Below are 19,229 nucleotides of genomic sequence, written 5' to 3' on the forward strand. Positions count from 1 at the left end.
CAACTCTTTTACAAAAGGCCAATCCTGCGTACAGCCACCCTTTCCTCCTCCTTCTCTTCTAGGCTTTCCCCTAGAATGGGATGTTTTGCAGTGACTGGTAGGACTTCATCCATTATGGATGCTGTGTTTTAGGGGGATGATCTGTGCAGGATGATATAAATATCTCCTTTTGGTTCCCAGCAGGATAGGAGAAGCAGCACAAGACAGGCCACTGTGTAGTGTTAGAGAAGGGCATCTTTATTATTTGATTTGAGAGAAAGTAAGAAAGCAGAGATGCCCACGTGACTAGCAAACACAAAGTCTTTCATTCATGAGTTGTGGCACACATTTTTTGACACCTCCACTTCAATGAGATAGTTCTACAAACATGTACTCAACATTAGAGAAAAAGAGCCATTACTGCCAGTCACTACACCTCCATCCTCATTAAAATGATTACAAAATATCACTGCTCCACAGTAGTGGGTTTGACAGCCGCTGCAATGTAGCACAACTTTCGGCTCCTGAGCGAGTTTTTGCCCTTTGTGTCCTCTGTTGCAGGCCGCAACACGGCGGGAGGCTGTATGTTAGCATACAAAAGCAGCATGAAGGGAAGCCTGCCAGACATGTGAGTGTGATGGTCAATTGAGAGAGAGAGAGAGAGTGGGAGAGCTACAGGCCTCTCCCACTGTGTCCAGAATCCACTACTCTATTAGTCTGGCACTGTGGAGGAAGCCAGCCTACTGTTGAGAGGACACACACACACACACACACACACACACACACACACACACACACACACACATATATATACCCAGTACCACTATTGATACACGGGGTAGGAGAGACAATGAGGGATTAGATGTGCAAAGAGCAGATATGTTCATACCTCCAGGAATATTGTTTTTTTGATTATCAGAATCCTCCGCTCTTAATTTAGTGCTATATTTCATAACCTTTTGGTAAAACACTCTGGAGAGGATCTACATGAGAGCAGAGCAGTGTGCGGTTATGAAGTCTATGGAGCAGTGCCAAGCAGCAGCGAATCAGTTATGCTCAAGGCACATAGAAATAATTCATTGCACTGCTCTGAAAGCAGTTGAGGCTTGGGTGCAACACAGAACAGATTTCCTGTGCCGAGTGCTGGGTCCCAGGTATCATCTCTGCTTGAATTTTAGGAGCCAGAAACTAGTTTGGAACTCCGACCGTCCAATGCAAATGTCCTGTACAGTTCTGAATATGATGCAGTCAATTAAAATATGGAGAGCATGACATAGCAGCTTGTCTCCCATCCACTGACTTAAGCAAGGCTCTGCGGGAGATTTGGCTGCAAACTAATACAAGACAAACCCCCTGCATGAACACACTGAGGAATCTCTATTGTTGATCAGATCAATATGATTTAATTTCATCTTTCACTTTTCCTGCTTTTTTGAAGAAAAGTTGCTCTTTCTGTTGTTTCCTTGGTGTCTAACACCTCTCCTCTCCTTTTGCAGGAGCCTGCTGTGGACCCCACTGGTTCCGCTCGTGATTTTCTGCCTGCTTGAAGGACCAAGAGGAGAACTAAATGCACCCGAGTGATTCTGGAGAAGCAGAGAAGAGAGGCTAACTTCCCACCTTTGTTCTTGCCTTAGGAGAACGCTCTCTGTGGACTCCCGTCGCAGCTCACCCTGTACTGTTTAGTTACTGCATGTAGCCACCACTCTCAGGTGCAGGAAAAGAGTGAAACACAAAGAGGAAAGAAGAAAGTGATAAAGAGAGCGAGGCTGCATAATTAGTATTACGAAGTTTGTGTCAGAGCTAGAAACCATGAGAAAAGACTTCTGAAGACGACTGTGCTCTGAAAAACATTGCGGCTTACCTTCAGGACATTTGTATGTGTGTGTGGGTATATGTGTGCACACCTCTTTCATTTTCAAAGGACTTGAATTTGTATTTGGATGCGGATTTAGCCTTTCATTATGACTCTGCGAGGAGGCTTTGAGAGAGCGTGGATTGGCTGCCACAGAGGTGTCTGCTGCTGGGTGTTTCTGCTGGCTTGTTATTTCTCGATCGCCTTGGCAGCCAAACCCAAAATGCCAGGCCACACACACCTCAACTCAATACGCATTGATGGGGACATATCTCTGGGTGGGCTGTTCCCAGTCCATGCGAGGGGAAACGATGGCAAAGCCTGTGGGGAGCTGAAGAAGGAGAAAGGGATCCATAGGCTAGAGGCCATGTTATTTGCCCTGGATCGTATCAATAATGACAATGAGCTGCTGCCTAATATCACTCTCGGGGCGCGTATCCTGGACACCTGCTCCCGGGACACCCATGCTCTGGAGCAGTCGCTGACATTTGTTCAGGCGCTGATTGAGAAAGACTCAACTGATGTCAAGTGTCTCAGCGGAGGGCCGCCCATCATCACTAAGCCGGAAAGAGTGGTGGGAGTGATTGGTGCATCTGCCAGCTCCGTGTCAATCATGGTAGCCAACATTTTGCGTCTCTTCAAGGTCAGTTTCTCACACAACAACTTCTTCTTACTTCTGTCTTTGATTATGGTTGCAGAGCTGGGTATATCATAGCATTCCCTACAGCATATGTTTTGGAGATCATACTTGAACACAATATAAACAGGCAAACATTGAATTTTAATCTTACACCATGTCAATATCACCACACTGTAAGCAAAGTTCACTTTAATTGAATAAACATGGACACACTAATACACACACTCAGTTTCTTTGGGCATTTCCCAGTCCGTGTTCTTATTGCCTTTCTTTTGACCTTTTTATTTTCCTCAAAATCACATTAGTTTCAGACATTTTTTCCCACTGTCCAGAAATCTAGGCGCTCATCATTACACCATAATTCTCCTCACTAATGACACTAATTTGCCAAGAGTCCTTAGTGTTTCCTTCTCCTAATTAATCCGGGGAAGCCATGCATGGCACTGTGAGCTCATTGCACTGCCATTGAATATAGTGTATAAAATGAGCTTCTGCACTGTGTCGGCTCACCAGATGCAAATATAATATGCGAATGAGAGCAAAACATAAACAATACCAAAACCAAACTAATGAGCATAAGGACTGTGTCAAAACAGGTTGTCTTTTTTTCATACTATCCCAATATTCAGACCAGACTACCAGTGGTTATGTATTGTAACCCTTGAACACAAGTGAGGGCATCTTATGGGCTCTTTAGGCTTCACAAACTTGTTTCTATGAATCAGCTGACTAAACAATTTGCATGTATGAGTCCAGTGAATCCGTATCAATCTATTTAACCCTATAGGGGCTGAGCATAAAATATATAATGGCCGTACTTTCTGTGTTCCTAAATCATTTAGTTTTTAGTGACCAGTGAAGTCAAGAGAGCTTCAATTGGTGTTCCAACAGCAAGAAATACAATATGTAGCCATTGTCCTATTCACACAGGCTTCATCTTTTAAAAGGTCCTTATAGAAGATGAGACCTGAATCACCTGCTGTGACATTGATTCAACAATGTCTCACCTGTCTGCCGCCATTCTGGGCCCGACTAACTGCTCAGCAGGGGGCGAGAGGGTGAACAGTGCAGTACGCCATGTCACAAGCCTGACTGACATGTCACAAGTCAGCCAGAATAAATGCTGCGCTCCTGCATCCATGCTTCTTTTTTTAGAAAGTGGTGGATGAACTACCTGACACAAGGCTGGCATAAGTATATCCTAGACCTCTACATCCACAGGTACAGACTTGTCACACAACTTTCACCATCAGGGGAATGCACATTCTTATTATCCTTACCGCTGAGCAAAAAGGAGGTTGGTGGCATATCTCACATAGGAACTGTCTCATTGCTCAGCACTGTAGAGGCAAGCAGTAGTCTACCTACAGACTTAGGTTGGTCGGTCCACTGCCCCAGCACTCTATGTCATATGCCAACATCCTCTCAGCCTGTACAGGACTCTGTGGTATATACAGTATATATATATATATAACACTTATATAAGTCTGTGGGAGATGTTTCCACAGCAGGCCATCAACAACAATCACAATCAGCCTTTCTGCTCAAGCAGAGTGTGGGAGACAGCAACACTGCTCAGAAGTCTTGACACCTATGAGCCTCTTAGCACAGTGAGGAAGAGAGATATAAATATATCACCAAAAAGTGAGAAATAAACTACCCCATCCATGCTACCTTTACCTTTACCTCTCTGCAGAAGACATGTGTTGCAGCAAAAAGAGTCCGCACAGAGGTCTTGAGCAAGAGGCCCCAAAACCTGAAAAGACTGCCACACCTTATGCTATTGCACAACACTCCAACCCCAAATGTTCCACCAAACAAGGCTGTTAATGCTGCCAGAGTCCTTGTGGAGGGCACATGGACCGCCAGAGGAGGGCCTGTCTACTCACAGGCTTGTGAGACGTCTTCACACAGCTAATTGGCAAGCCTCTGTTTGAGCAGGCCAATGAGTTGTTATGTGTCCCAAGTTGCATGCCAAATCCTGCAGTGGGAACAAATTATTTAGTTTTTCCTTTTTTCCTCTCAAAAGGGCATTGAGCTGCTCTATCCAAGACTCAGTGTTCTTGGGCAAGGAATGAGTTTCGTATGAGTATAGTGCTACTCAGATTCTGATAGGCTGAACAGCTTAGATAGACTCAAAGGGTGCACAAAGTATTCGCCCTCTGGGCTGAGGTCAGAGCAAGCAGGAATCAGGCAGCAGGGATGGACAATGGCCTTAGAGGTATCTGCCCAGTGGGCTTGAGCAGTGTGCTTAACCGGGCCTCGAGCATGATGGGCAAATCCCACTGAGGGACAGAAGAGACACTATATTTTGAGAGATGGTTACTAAAAACTACCTCTCTCCAAACCACTCATGACAAGAGATAGCTGACATATACACTGTGGATATTTGGATCTGACCAACAAGTCTCTAGCAGAAGCAGGAGGAAACTCGAGAGTTCATGCCTCAAGTTTTTTCTTAAAGTTATCTTGGATGGTCACACGAGTGTTTAATGGCCTGTACCATTGCTGGGTACAATCCTAGAATCTCCAGTCTGTTTTTTGACATGATACAAGCACTGAAAGGTATTGGGAGCAGCCATTAGCTGAGCATGTTCTGCATATCACAGCGCTGATGCAGAATAACCATGAGCTGCTGCTGTCTGACTCTGTGCATCATCAGCAGTGGGATCAGATGGAAGGAGGGAAACGTGTAGAACAGGCTTTTAGGTAGTAAAGTATGTGCAAATGCATCCACCTCCAATGGTGGATTGTCATTGGCTAACAGGGAAAAAACACCTCATAGTGTCACTAAACTAAGAATCTTGTACAGAAACAACAGGTCAGACCTGGCTCCTCCCGGCTTGTCTTTTTCTTTCATTCTTATTCATTCTTTCTTTGTTCAATGTTGGTTCCCATAACGTTGCACCAAATGCCAAGCAGATCGCTTTGATTGCAAATAAAAAAGCAAAACCAGTCACAACACGGGTGGTAACCTTTCTTAAAATATCCTTCTTTAGATTTTTATTCATGTAGTATTTCAAAATTGTAGAGAAATGGGAAGCTTTAAAATCATTTAATCAACTTATCTCCTGTTTTGCACTCGACAGGCGGAACAATTTTCTATGAATCACACTCATAGGGAAACAAGAGGCCATGGAAATTTGATTTGTATGGGGCCCAGATGTGGCCCCAGGTGAAAAGAATAAAACTGGGTTAAATACTTACAATAATATTAATATTACACCGGGTCACAAGATGATATTGCACATTCATGAGGTAGACCCTGTGAATGTTAATTTGTGCCCTTATTTCTATATTTTTCTCTTCAGGATTAAATGTCATGCAAACAAATGTAATAATGTAAACAAGTTGATAAAATCTTCCCACTGTGTTCAATTTAGCTCATCATCTCTACCATCCATCATCCTCTATTTTACACAGTTGCACTATATTTGAATTTACTTGATTGCATTGTTTTGTTGTGTAATTACCCTGATATTTTGTTAAGGTGATTTTTAGAAGAATGAGGCTTTTGAAGTAAAACGAATACATTTGTTGATTACATTTTACTTTTGGTAAAACCATATCATTTTAAGGGTGACAGTGCTGCAAGGTAATGCATCACTACTACAAAAAACAAGAACCCACAACATGTCTAGAGCCACTACCACTGTTAAAATGCAAACTAAAGGGATGTTATCGAGTATTGGACAGTAAGTTGGCAGAGTTTTCATTTTCTGTCAGCTCTAGTGGAAATGCATGAACGTCTAATGAGTTGAAAACAAAATGATGCTCATTTTCTGGCAATTGCCCAAAGGCATTGTGGGAAATGCAGGTAATCACTAACTGAACTAGAGGAAGATGACTCAGGTTGAGGGAGAGTGGGTATACTCAAAATGAAATAACTCATGGAATTCAGATAACAGATACAGAATCTAAGAATATCTATAAAACCATAAACAGGACTCCCTTGAGTGGCAGGGAGGGGTTCAATGCTCACCTCTTCCCTCTAATGACTTTAAAAGTCGGCCCTGACTTCTTTCAAGCTATTTCTTTTCCTCACTTGAACTGCTGGGATGAAACTAAACTCAAGATGACGATGGTGAGACTATTCTCAATATAATACAATTTCTAGATTAGAGTTTCTATATAATCCAGAACAATGATTAAAACATTAATAAGCTGTTATGTGCTGGTCAGTAGCTGCTTTTATAGCTTTAGGTCCGCTGGTTTCCTGCGGCTCCAGGTTTGTTTCTTCTCGCGCAGTGTGTTTTTTTAGCGTTGCCTCGTCAAAGGTTCATGTTTATTTGATGATTTTATACACACAAAGACCCCATGCATGAAAGCACACAATTTAAACACAATATACCACCAATATAATTTTAGAACTGACGCTGCTTGCCATCCTCACGAGGCAAGAATGTGTTTCCTGACTGTAATTGGCTTCATGCTTGCAATTGTTTTTCAGCTCCTTACTTTTGGGCTTTTCCTTATCCTGCTCACAGTGTTAGAGTGGCTGAGGGCGAAGTGTTTGCTCAGCACTTCAGAGCAGGCAGGATTCCGTCCCCATGGTGTGTCATGAATATTTCACTACATTGTTACGCAATTTACGCCCAGGGATTGGGGTTGAAAGCTCCCTCTCTGCATCCCCTCATCACTGGGTCCAGCTCTTGGTCTGTTCTCATCAGCTGGGTCTTTATACTGCTACATAAGCAGAAGCAAAGTGCACCAGAACTTGAGGTAATTAGTGGTTGGTTGCTTATGATACTCAAGACAGACTGAGTGTAATTAAAGCTCCAGGCTTTTGATTGTGTGTCTTATACGGACCGGCTTCGGGGATATTGCTGCAGCCTTCAGAAACTGCAGGAACATGCACTTGTGTTCCAGGTATCGAAGTTGACTTGCTGAGACAATCATAAGCTTTGAGACAAAGAGGGGGTTAGCTTGGGCAACTTCCACACAGCAGCTCTCTAAATTAGGTACAAACAGGCACAGTCAGCCTGCAGGACTAAGTCTTTCGTCTGTGGAGGAGTGAGCTTGGAGCTGTGGAGACAGATTTAGGGAGGAGAGCAGAGATGGTAGCTAGGTATGCTTTGAGCTGAAAGAAGAGGGTTAACTAGTTGCCTTTTGTGCTGTCTGTGAAGCAGAGACCTTGCATCTACCTCTCTCTTCCCCTCATTAGAGACAGAGGCAGAGGCCCTCAGGCACAGTGCCTTACTCCCCCTCAGCATTTCCCTGTGTTGAGACAGGGCTCTTATTGGATTACACCACCAGCCTTCAGTGAGGACACGCTGAAAGCTTTAGAAGCTATCCAAAATATGCAAACAGCTACTTTTTACTTCCACTTATTAATGGGCAATGTATTAATCTAGCCATGAAGGTAGATATCCATTTCCGCAACTGTCAGACCTGAATAAAAAATCTGCAGCATTAAAATAAAATGTTGTATTTTCAACATTTGCTGTGAAGCTATTGAGAGGCTACAAGTTCAACAGGTAGTGTAGCTGAGTTTCATTTTGACATCCACTGAACAATGAAAAAGTAACAATAAGAATCCAAATGTGATGAGATGTAAAGACTGCTTGAATCAGTTTTGTAATGGCCTAACTAGTTTGTAGTTGCAGTTGTTATGGTTGATGTGTAAGCAAACAGTTGCCTATTTACACATCCTGCAAACATGGAGCAGCATTAGCGTTCATTTGGAGCTGTGTTTACTGGAGTCCTGACAAATTTAAATATCCTTTTAGCTCAGTTTTGGTCTCCACCAACTCCTGAGGGAAGTATTTGGCTCTTTAGCTGCTAAATGCTCCACTATTTTCACCAACTCGTCCAGAACTTTTTAGCTGAAAACAGCTGCCTGCTTGACATGTGGTTGATGAGCGCAATAAGAATTAATCAAAACAGTAAAGCTGTGGGCTGTAAAACCAAAACACTGAGCTTAAAGACGCTACAATGCTTCATAAAGCTTAGTGATGATTCTGTGAGTTTGTCAAGACACCCAACCCCTTGTGCATTAAGTCATTTGACATATTGCTCGTCTAAAAGTATTAATTAGTGCAGCTTTTAACTCCGTATGATGTCTTCTGATCTTATGAACATAAGGACTCCATCAGAAGTCTGATGGGTCTATAATGGCAAAGGTTCAACCACTTGACCTTTAAAGATGTTACATTGTGGTCGGATGTCCACTGACTAATAACAACATAAGTAGGACACATTTTGTAGTAATTGTTGTGCTCAATGAGAGTGTAGTACAGCTTATTGCTATACTCTGTTAGTGCTTTATCACACCTGGCTCCCAAAGTGTGCCCTGTCACCTTCACAGAGCCTTAACACCCTGGAACTGGGTGGTAATTGAGGAGGGAAGAGGTCTGGACAGGAGAATTGATTCTGAATAAGCTCACACCTACACTGTGCTAAGTGTAATTTGGTGCACACTACGCTACATTAGTTCATTCACGAAGCCCATTCCCTGAAACCCACCCACCCACGGCTAACAAATCCCATGTACTCGCTGAATTCCCTACACCCGGAAAGTCCAACCAACATGAACAAACGGGGAAGCGAATCAAATGAATGCCTTCAAAACAAGAAGCAAGCAATTGTTTTCAGTGTGTTCACAGGCCAGTGGGCTTCCATGGTTTTATCGGTGCCCTTCCACTTGACTTCGACAACTGAGCACACCGAATCCATGAAGCTGTCTTTCTCCATCCCACATTGCAGACGTCCCCCATCTACCATGCTCTGGCTGCAGAGGAGCAGCTCCTTTAGTTTAGGATTGGTTCCGACTGAACTCACTTTGCCCACCCGAACCCGAGCGGTCAATTCTCAGGACAGTCATGAGTGAAGGCTGCAGAGAACCGTGCTTTCTATTCTTCACTATTTTATCCCCTTCCTCCTGCCGTTTGCAAATCCCTCTGCAGGCAATCCGGACCACTGCTGGTAATCAGCAAGCACAGTGACAAAAAGCTACTGTGCATTCTCTTTCTCGATATGTTGGGTTTCACTCAAATTAATTTCTGACATTTAATTAGTCTGCACTAGCCGGCCTACAGAGGGAATGCTGGCAGGAGGGGAAAATGTCTTTTCTTTTTTTAAATATATGATTTAATTCTGCTGAGCATTGCTGTGAAATTCTCAAAGCCATGAGGGACAGCGAAGAGCACAACATAAATACCAACAGGGTTTGCTTATGTTATGCTGTCACTATACCACAGTGGCTCCAACCCTTCAGTCTCTAACATTTAGATGTGCATCTGGTACCCTGCTCTGATTTTTTTTCGTATACTTTTGTAGAAAAGTCAATCACATCTTCAGAACAGAATCCAACAAACAGAGCGCAACCATCACATAGTTTCCTTGAAAAGAGCGTGGGATTAAAGGCTTGGAGCTGTCTCACCTGCATAATCTCACCAACAACCCACCAATCCATCATTGTCCCGCAGTGTGAGGCTGTGCTGCTTAAAATTTACTCAGGCTTAAACAAACATTTGAAGCCACAAGGAAGAGAAAACAGAAAACCTTCAGTAGCTCAAAACGATTTAAATTAGCAGTAATCGATGGTGCCATGACAGCTTCCTTATTGATTTTGGTAGAGTGATTTTTATTTTTCCTCAACTTGAGCAGTCAAAGTGACAGTGTCAGCTGGTGAAAAATGAGTGATGAACTGAGAGCTCAGTCTTTTTTCATTAATTTCAGCATAGCGTTTACTGTGTCCTGTTTCTGACAAATAAATATAAAACTTACGAGGAAGAAAAGGTCAATAAAAAAAAATAAAATCATACAGCCACTGTAAAGTTTCCTGAGATCTTAAAGGGATTGTTCTGTCAGCCTAATGCCAGCCGATATCCTCAGCCTACCCTGCAGCGGGGACTGAAAGAGAAAGTTTGGCCGCCTTTAGGCTAAGCAGCTTGGACATCATCCAACCTTCCAGCACATGAGACAACATGGAGGCTCCCATGAGTCACTGCAGTGTCACACAAAGGGACTCGCTTTCTGGTCAGAGGCAGTTGGGATTTACCATGAAAACAAAACATTCAAGCTATAATTTTGAAATAAATAGGCCTGGGGCGAGTTGATTCTTTCAACATTGTGATCTTGTTTTGTGTTAAGCACTGTGATATTGTAAAGTGACAGCCATTATGAATGTTGTAGTTTTTATGCCCCACTTAGGAAAATCTACATTTTCTTCCCTATGTGATGTGAGCAAAGACTGTTGTTATTGTGGCACTCAAGCTAAATGGCACAATCTTTTGCTATTTCTTCCTCTACTGTGTATTTCAGTGGACTTGATCGTCCATACAATCTGATTTACTGCAGCCCTACAGAAAATAGTCCACAGCTGTGCTAACATGCTCCATGACAGTACTAATATGCTGATATTTAGCAGATATAATATTTACCATGTTCAACATCTTAGCTTACCATGTTAGCATGCTTATATTTGCTAATTATCACTGAAAAGTACAACTGAGGCTGAGGAATGTCATTAGTTTTGCAAGTATTTTGTTATAAATTAAAAAAATAAGTATTGGACAAACTAAAAATTTGACCTAATGATGGTGCTAGTCCCATATGCCATTGAAATCCACCCACGAGCCACGCCACTAGCATGGCTAAAAGACCACAACAGGCTGATGGTAATTGTCATGCACTGATTGTGATGCTGAACATGAAGGCTTTTGTATTGCCTTCAATCTATCGACCAGGCTGACTATTGGGAAATGCAAAATACACCAAGTGCTAGCACTAACTACATTTTGCTTTTAGTGATGTTTAATTCGAATGTCATACCTCTTTTAATTAAACAAATATAAACTCTGTCAAATTCAAGAGCCGACAAAACCATAATTTCCCACAATTCTATCAATGTGCAGCAGTTAGGTGCAGCAGCAGGAAGATCTAATGAAGATAGTGCTGTTGTCATGCATTTCTACATGAATTCCATTGATTTGCTTGGCAGAAATCATTGAAATTGATTAACACCTCACAAATACATTGAAAATATGCTCCAGAGACATCATTTAGCATTTTTTTTTTTTAAAAGCTGTGGATCCATGTGAGGATTAGGGCATTGATTAGGTCAACAATATTTGCTAATCATTTTAGAAAAGTCTTGATTTTTAGAGAAATGCCAAGAAAATCAACTATGGGGTTGTTTTCCTATTTCGAAATACTGATGGATGTAAAAATGAGCGGGCACAAAAAAGGATGAATTAAATGGTTTCAGTGACTGTGACAGCTGATATTTATGTTTGCGAACAGGCAAACATGCGATGAGGAAAAACAACTATATAGTGGCAGTACACTATTCATCTATTCAAATTTCTTAAGCTGTTAAATAACATTCAGACCCTTTTCTTCTTGATTTCTAAAGCTCCAGTATATGTTTCTGATGTTCTTACATCAGATGGTCCCACTAGTCTCATGGATTTGTTTACAACTTTTTATATTATGATGCCCTTGAGCACTTCCTGTTTTCCGTTCCTACAGCAGTGCCATCAAAGAAAGAGACTACTTACATGGCTTTACAGTGGCTTCCATTTTATGAAATCAGTTGATATCTAAAACCAGTGTCCAATGACTCCAATCATGCATGCTCTCCAAATATTTGTTCACATTCACGTTACCAGCGGGCAAAGGAGGATCAATTCTTATTTAAAGGCTAATTATCGTCTCAAGAGCTTTCTCGCTTGGTAAAAACACGATAAATCCTTACAGAGTAGCTGTCTGTTTGTCACCACCCCATCACCTTGTTTCTTTAACCTGCAATCATTAAGCTATCAAGATCTGAAGACCTTCCATTGCGAACACAAGCCAGGATATTGACCTAGCGTCTTCAAGCTGGTGTGAAAACATGCCTCATTTCCTGACATGTTTACCTCGTCCTTCTGTGGCTGAAAATCAGTGTACAGTGCAAAATTGGAACATGTTTCTATTTATTTCAAAATGGTGACATGGATGGATATGTCCACTTATGTCTCAGTTTCTAGCCTAGAGTTTCAGTCTGTATAACTAAAGCCATATGTCTGGTCATACTTTGTTTACATAATACCAGAAAAATGTAAACATCTCTGCCCAGTGACTCCTTACCTAAAGATAATTTCCCTAAATTATTGTTATGAAATAATAATAATAATAATTCAATCTGACACTGTGGGCAGTTTGAATTCTTAAAATTCAGTGTAATCTTTCTTTCCATGGCACACAGACTCTTCCCATGGAGCTGTGTTTAGCAATTCTGACAATAATAGTAATAAGAATAGTAATAAAAAAGACTATCTAAAGTCATCTCTCATGAGGCCACTCAGCCACAGATTCTTTGTGAAATCTTGTTCTTAGGAACCAGCATTTTGTATTTCACGTCAAGTAGTGTCTTATATCCTGAGGTCCTTTTGTATTTGTCACTGCTGATCTGTCTCATGTAATACCATTTGTTACGCAGTTAAACATGCAATTTGCACTCTGATGCAACATATCTTGCAGGTCATCTTATCTAATCTTAGTTGCAATACATTATAGATGATGGTTTTGCACTTTCAGGTTATGCCTGAAGTATTTAAGTACTGTATGTGTGAATGTGGGATTCAACGTGGGTCTTAATAATAATAATGTTAGTTGGAGAAGTGCTTGTGTAATCAGATTTAGTTGTCTCAGTACTTGAATCTAACCTAATCTTGTGGCTGTGATGGCCCTTGTTCAAAATACCAAAAGGTGTGAGTGTCATTCCAAGAAAAATGTCACCATCAATCATTTCAGCCAATGCACCGATCGATATACTACATGTGTATAGATGTACTACATTCACATGACAAAGCAGTAGTAATTATGATGGAACAGCGAAGCGACGTTTTTTTGTTTACCATGACTGCGATATGTTCCCCAAGCCTCAGCCACGTGTTTTATTATTGTCACCATGGCGACAAAGCTCCCCTTACCTGAACAAAAGCAGTTATTTTACGTTATAAACATTTTTCTAACCATAAGTATGTTCCTATTGAAACCTAAACTTTACCTCTTTACCTAAACCTAACCAAGTTATTTTTGTGCCTAAATTTAACCAAACCCTAACCCTAGCAAAGTCAGATCAGAAAGGGTTTTACATTTTTAACTAACGGTTTTGAAAGGCACTGATAAATGATTTCGTCTTTCAATAGAAGCATCAGATCAGAAAACTCCTTGGAGGACTTGGTTAGGGAAAGATGGGTAAAAATAACTTGGTTAATGTTAGGGAAACATTGTGGTCATGGTTAAAAGAAACCAACGTTGATAGTCGGTCGGAAACTGGAAGCAAAGTCCAGCGTTTTTTCTTTTAACCATCCGACCACTTCCTCTGCGGACTTTGTGTCTCTGTAACTCGCTGGAGGGCTTTGTCACTTAAATGTAAAGATATGCCATTTTGGGAAAATGTTGAAACTAGTGATGCAGTTGTTTTCTTGAGAGGACAGTCTCTGTGATAGTTATACAAATGTGTGATGCAGCTTCCCTACAGAAATATGTTTTTAAGACACATATACGTAGATGATGACGCGGGTTTATACAGTTGGACATTGTGTTTCACATCTACAGTATAGTCCCTCCTGTCTGTCTACACATCACTTTTACAGAGTTGACACCAGGAGCTTCTGGGACATCGTCAAGGATGCTGCAATTTCCCATCTCAAGTTACTTTTAGTGCTTTCATATACCATGATTTCCACCCTGAGATTATATCATGGTATATGAAAGCTACTTTTAGTGCTTTCATATACGATCAATATAATCTCAGGGTGGAGATCTCTACCCTGTTGGCCTCCTCAACAAACTCTATAAATTGAGACATGATCCACAGCCCCAACAGTGCTATGAGCCTCACAACACTGCTGATTCGCAGTAAATGAAATGTCAACAGGGCAGCAGTTTAATCACATTAACAATGTGACATTCCTTATTTTGTCATGCATGACTTTCTAAATCAGGGAGGGGATTTACTACTCTTTATATTACAACATCCTGTCTTTAGTTTGAAACCAGATTTACTGTCTTATGTATCTCAATGACACTGCAAAGTCAACAGCATACAGATGCTAAACCCACAAGATCCCACTGACCCCTGCCGGACCATAACCATTACTTAAAACCCCTGCAGTATCGACATGGGGACGAATACAGTGAGTGGATGGACTTGTTCCAAAGTCATCCAAAGGTGCCATTAGATTTAAATGATAGTGAAGTCCGTGTGTGAGAAATCAATATCTGCGAATGAGCATAACACATTCAGCTTTCTATAAATTCTTTCACTAACATGTTCAGAAAACAAACGTCGTTGATACAAACTGTGTCAAACAATCTGTTAAGTGCCTCAGGAGAAACATGAAATCACTTACAGTATTTATATTCTTGGTGTTTGAATGGAGAACATGAAGTGATGACTATTCTGGCAGCACAGATTTGTGAATCACAAGAGCAGTTTGTGCTAATCTTGTCTTACTATTCTTTTTTCTTTAGACTATATACTGTATCTGATCTTTTATTCAGAAAAAAACTGTGCATAAGATATGACTTTTGGTGCATGCATAAGGAACATAAACTTTTTTTTTGACACATTTTTCCTGTAAATGAGAGGAATTGCTCTTATAGTATAACTGAAAACATTCCTCTCTCTAAGCAGCCAAGGGGGGAAAAGCTTCGAATAATTATATTCAATTAAAGGAAGCAGGTAATTATGCCCAATGCGAGTGTGAAACTTACTTTTACACAAACAGAAATTAGTTTCAATGGTGCTTAGAGTGTTCTAGATAAACCCAGAGGAAACTTTGGGTTTAATCTCTGTGTGTTTTTCTTACGGTTGAATCAGCTCCACAGGATAAAGGTCATGGTTGGATGAGGAGGATAACACATTTTACATCAATTATCTAATTTTGTTTGAAGCCACGAAGTGATTTATAAAATTAGCCGCAATTTGAACCGTTTAGGAAAAACATTTTTTAATAACAAAAGCAGTCCTTACAACAGCAAATGCATCCAGCCAGTCACTTGTCTCCTAACAGCATGTGTCTCCTCTAAAACAGATTACCTGTGCAGACAGTGACACTCTTGTGTAAAAGCCATTACCATCGACTCAGTGAATACACGACCTGCCTGTGTACTGTTCTCACAGTTAATCAACTAGTCAGTGTTAATGGAGGCATCAGATCCTGACATAGACACCGTCAGGGATTCTGCAGCTGCAGCAGAGTGCTTTTTCCTCCCCTTTGTTAAATGTTTTAAAAGCACAAAAGATAGCTGTAGTCAGCCAAAATAGTGGTAATGTGTTGATACGGAAAGTTATGGGAAAATTGTTCTTAAAGCAGCCTGAACACGTTAGGTAGAGCTCAGTGAAGTTAACAGCAACGTTTCTAATTGGTGAACAATGTGACGTGGCAGACTGCTCTGCACATTAATCACATGTCCTCCATACATAGTATGCAGGTACATTGTAAAATTCACTTCACACATGCTAGCAACAATAGGAGGCACGTGGACTTTCATTTGTTGTGGTTACAACATTGAAAAACAACATCTTTCCAGACACAATCTCCTGGCAACTCATCTACAAACCTCACTTCATTGATTGGAAACTATCTATGAAATGCTAAAGACTGTGAGCTCAGTGGATTACCCTGAATAACCCAGTTATAAAGACACGCTGCTCTTGTATATTTGAAAGGTACATTTCTTGTGCCCTGAGCACCACAAACACATTGCAATTGTAGTTTCTAATATTGTTATTATATGACGTACTATATGTCACTGTTGCTTAAGGGAAAATGTTGTGTATGGCTCAATATGGGCCTACTGTGGACAAATTATACACAGCTTTGTGTTTTAGCCTTAGAGGGAGAATCAGAGGTAAGTGCATGTGTCCATCATGTGCAGCTTTAATGGATATCAGAGTAGCATGATGCCTTCAACAGCCATACATTTTTAAGTGCTGTGTCATGTCATCAAATACGATCTCAGTGTATTTGGCAAATTTCAGAAGTCAGCTAAAAGCATTACCACCAGGAGTTAACCATGAACTGCAACAGTTTTGTTAAAATAATTAATCAGCTGTAACTTTGAAGCAGTGCGACAACAGTTTGTAGTGTTTTAGGATTTTCAGCAAATTTACTTATCGTTATAAATATTTTACGCTGCCGTCAGTCTTTGTAAAAGCCACATCAAAAGTATTACACGTATGTTCCTTCTTATTTCCATTTGCAGGTCCTAAACTTCAAAGATCTGCCTCAGGTGAAAAGCCTGGTTTGCTTACACATGGAGAAGCTGGCTGTCTGTTGGCATCAATGTCAAAGCACACACAGGAATGACTAGATTGAAACACTCAGGCAATCAGCCTGCACTGCTTACAGACTTTAGCAAGGCACAGCTTGATTTTGAGCAGGAGAGACTGCAGGCACACTCACTCAGCCCACTCTGTTGTCTCATAACTGCTGCACACTGCATGTGCTATCAATGCTTTTCACCGCCTCACTTCTCCTTTCTGCAAGTTAAGCTGAAAAAAGGAGTAATGAAATATTTAAAATCCAACTATTGGGGTTTGCAGAGGCGTGCCTTTCTTTCTCTCCGAGTCCCAAAAAAGTTGTGCGTGTAGGTGAAGGTTGACCTTGATATAATTCAAGATAAAGAAAGACAACTTAAAGGGGAACACATTTACAGAAGAGTAAAAATGAAATTTGGATGGTGTCTAGCGGATCAGGTAATATGAGTCGAGCCAATGAGAGTGGGCCGTCTCCCACTTGTTTACATCAGTGTTTCAACTGTTCAGACATGGCTGCCAAAATATTCTATTGAATTGGTCTCTGTGGGATGGGTTCTAATTTGATTAAGCAATCTATGCAAATTAAATGTGATTTGCATTACCTTTTGTGCAGTTCTGCACAGTTAGTTGTCAGCAATTAAAATGCTTTTGAACATGGGAGACGGGGCCATCCCAGACACCGCAGATAAATGACATTCCTAATATTGTGTCAACCCTCAAAGCATCTGAACATGGGATTAAACACTTAGTGAAACATTGTTTTCCTTTTGGGGTAAGCAAGTATTTTGTTGTATAAACGATGTTGAGGTGTTCTACTTATTTGACCTTAAAGAGCCGATCCAGAAACTAGTTTAAATTGAAAGAATCCTTTTGCTTTAATGAAACAGTTATTTTTTATAGTCTGTCATAGAAAAGGAAGAAATAACCCCATTAAATCTCTTTTATTTAGGAATGTGGTCTTAATAGCTTTGTAATAGATAATTAAGTGGTACTAATCAGTTGCCTTCAAGTACTTAAGGGATATTCTGAGGGGACTCAAATCCCAAAATATTAAAAGGACGGATAAAACTTACCCTAGATTCATTTTAGAGTTGCAGAATGACAACACACGGTCCACATAAGTTTGAGTTGAGAAACTTGCCTTTGGGATATAAGCCTTTAATGACATTGGGATGTTTTTCTCCAATATCAGTTTAAAAGGTTAAAACTTTTTTTTTTTTTTCAAACAATCTTGTTCATTTGATTTTGGTCATTCAATACACATCCAATGGGGTAGAGCCAAAGCACACAGATCAATAGTGCAGTCAGAGGCTTTAAAAGCTGGCAGGATGAATGGATGGCAGAGTGCTTTGAATTATTCAATGGCGCTGTGGATTTGTCAGTCTCTTTTTCGCTGACCGGATTGTTTACACAGCTAAATTCAAAAGAGCAGTGACCAAGAGGTAAAATATCTGAATGGACTTCCTTCACTCATAACTTTTCAGCACCTGCCAGGGCAATAACACATCGCTTACAGTACCATCACTATAATCAAATATTTATATAATATTTTATTTAGTTTATTTAATGGGAGACAAGCTGTTCATTTTATTATGTTGTAAGAAAACCTTTAAAGGTAGAAAAAAAACACCCCCCAAAAACCCAGACGTCTAGCAAACTTCCAGTTAAAACACGTAGGATGTCCAGATAGGGAAATTGCATTCAGGTCTATTACAGCAATCAGTCGACACATTTGGCCCCCTAATGACAGCAATAAGTAAAACACACCACTAAACAACAAAATGGACCCAGAGCTCATCAGTTGATGCTGTGTTAAATTATATTTAAACTGGGTTTTACTTTAACACGGCCTGGCAGCCGCTGAGCGACTGAATTGATGCCACATTTCACATAATGGATGCACTGATTGATCATTTTTCCATTCATGCTGTCTGTGATGTACTTAACTTTATATAAATACACAGTTACTTTAAAGTGGACATTCTTAAGTGACTAAGCCATGTATTAATGTTAGCGCAGATTTCTTCCAGTGTAACGCTCCCATCAGTAAGCCACTCATCCTAAATGTGCTTTAACCTCAATTTAATATCAAGCAATCACTGTGTCATTAATGGAGAATTACAGCTATAGGCACAAAATGCATTCTGGGAAATATATGTGATCAGAAAGGCTGAAGTAAACAGAAAGGTTCACAGGAAATAAGTAGCCTACCACCAAGCTGCAACTTATTGTCAGTCCTTACACCACACAACACGTGTCTACACTGCCCAGGGCTCCACATGTCTGCATTAAAATGAAGCTGTGAATATTGTCGAGGTCATGACAGGACGGCATAAAGCAGGAATCCTTCTCGACGTGACAGATTTCTGAAAACAGCAGGAGGAGCATGCAGGAGCAGATTAATGTAGCTGAGGTGCTTTATGTTTTTAACAAGTAAAGAATAACACAAGCTTTTAGCATGGCCGGGAGCGCTGGGCCATCGGGAGCCAGCTGATTGG

The 19,229-nt window shown here is 40.8% G+C and overlaps 1 protein-coding gene across 2 annotated transcripts in view; it reads left to right on the forward strand.

Moving 5' to 3' along the window:
* Positions 1–1,940: 1,940 nt before the first annotated feature.
* LOC139288378 (metabotropic glutamate receptor 4-like) overlaps positions 1,941–19,229 on the forward strand; it is a 111,276-nt gene continuing 93,987 nt past the window's right edge. For both annotated transcript variants that reach the window (XM_070909654.1, XM_070909655.1), the window contains exon 1: positions 1,941–2,474. In XM_070909654.1, the coding sequence (XP_070765755.1) occupies positions 1,941–2,474 (534 nt within the window). The remainder of the gene's footprint in view (positions 2,475–19,229) is intronic.

Source organism: Enoplosus armatus, chromosome 8, assembly GCF_043641665.1.
Source record: "Enoplosus armatus isolate fEnoArm2 chromosome 8, fEnoArm2.hap1, whole genome shotgun sequence".
NCBI lineage: Eukaryota > Metazoa > Chordata > Actinopteri > Centrarchiformes > Enoplosidae > Enoplosus > Enoplosus armatus.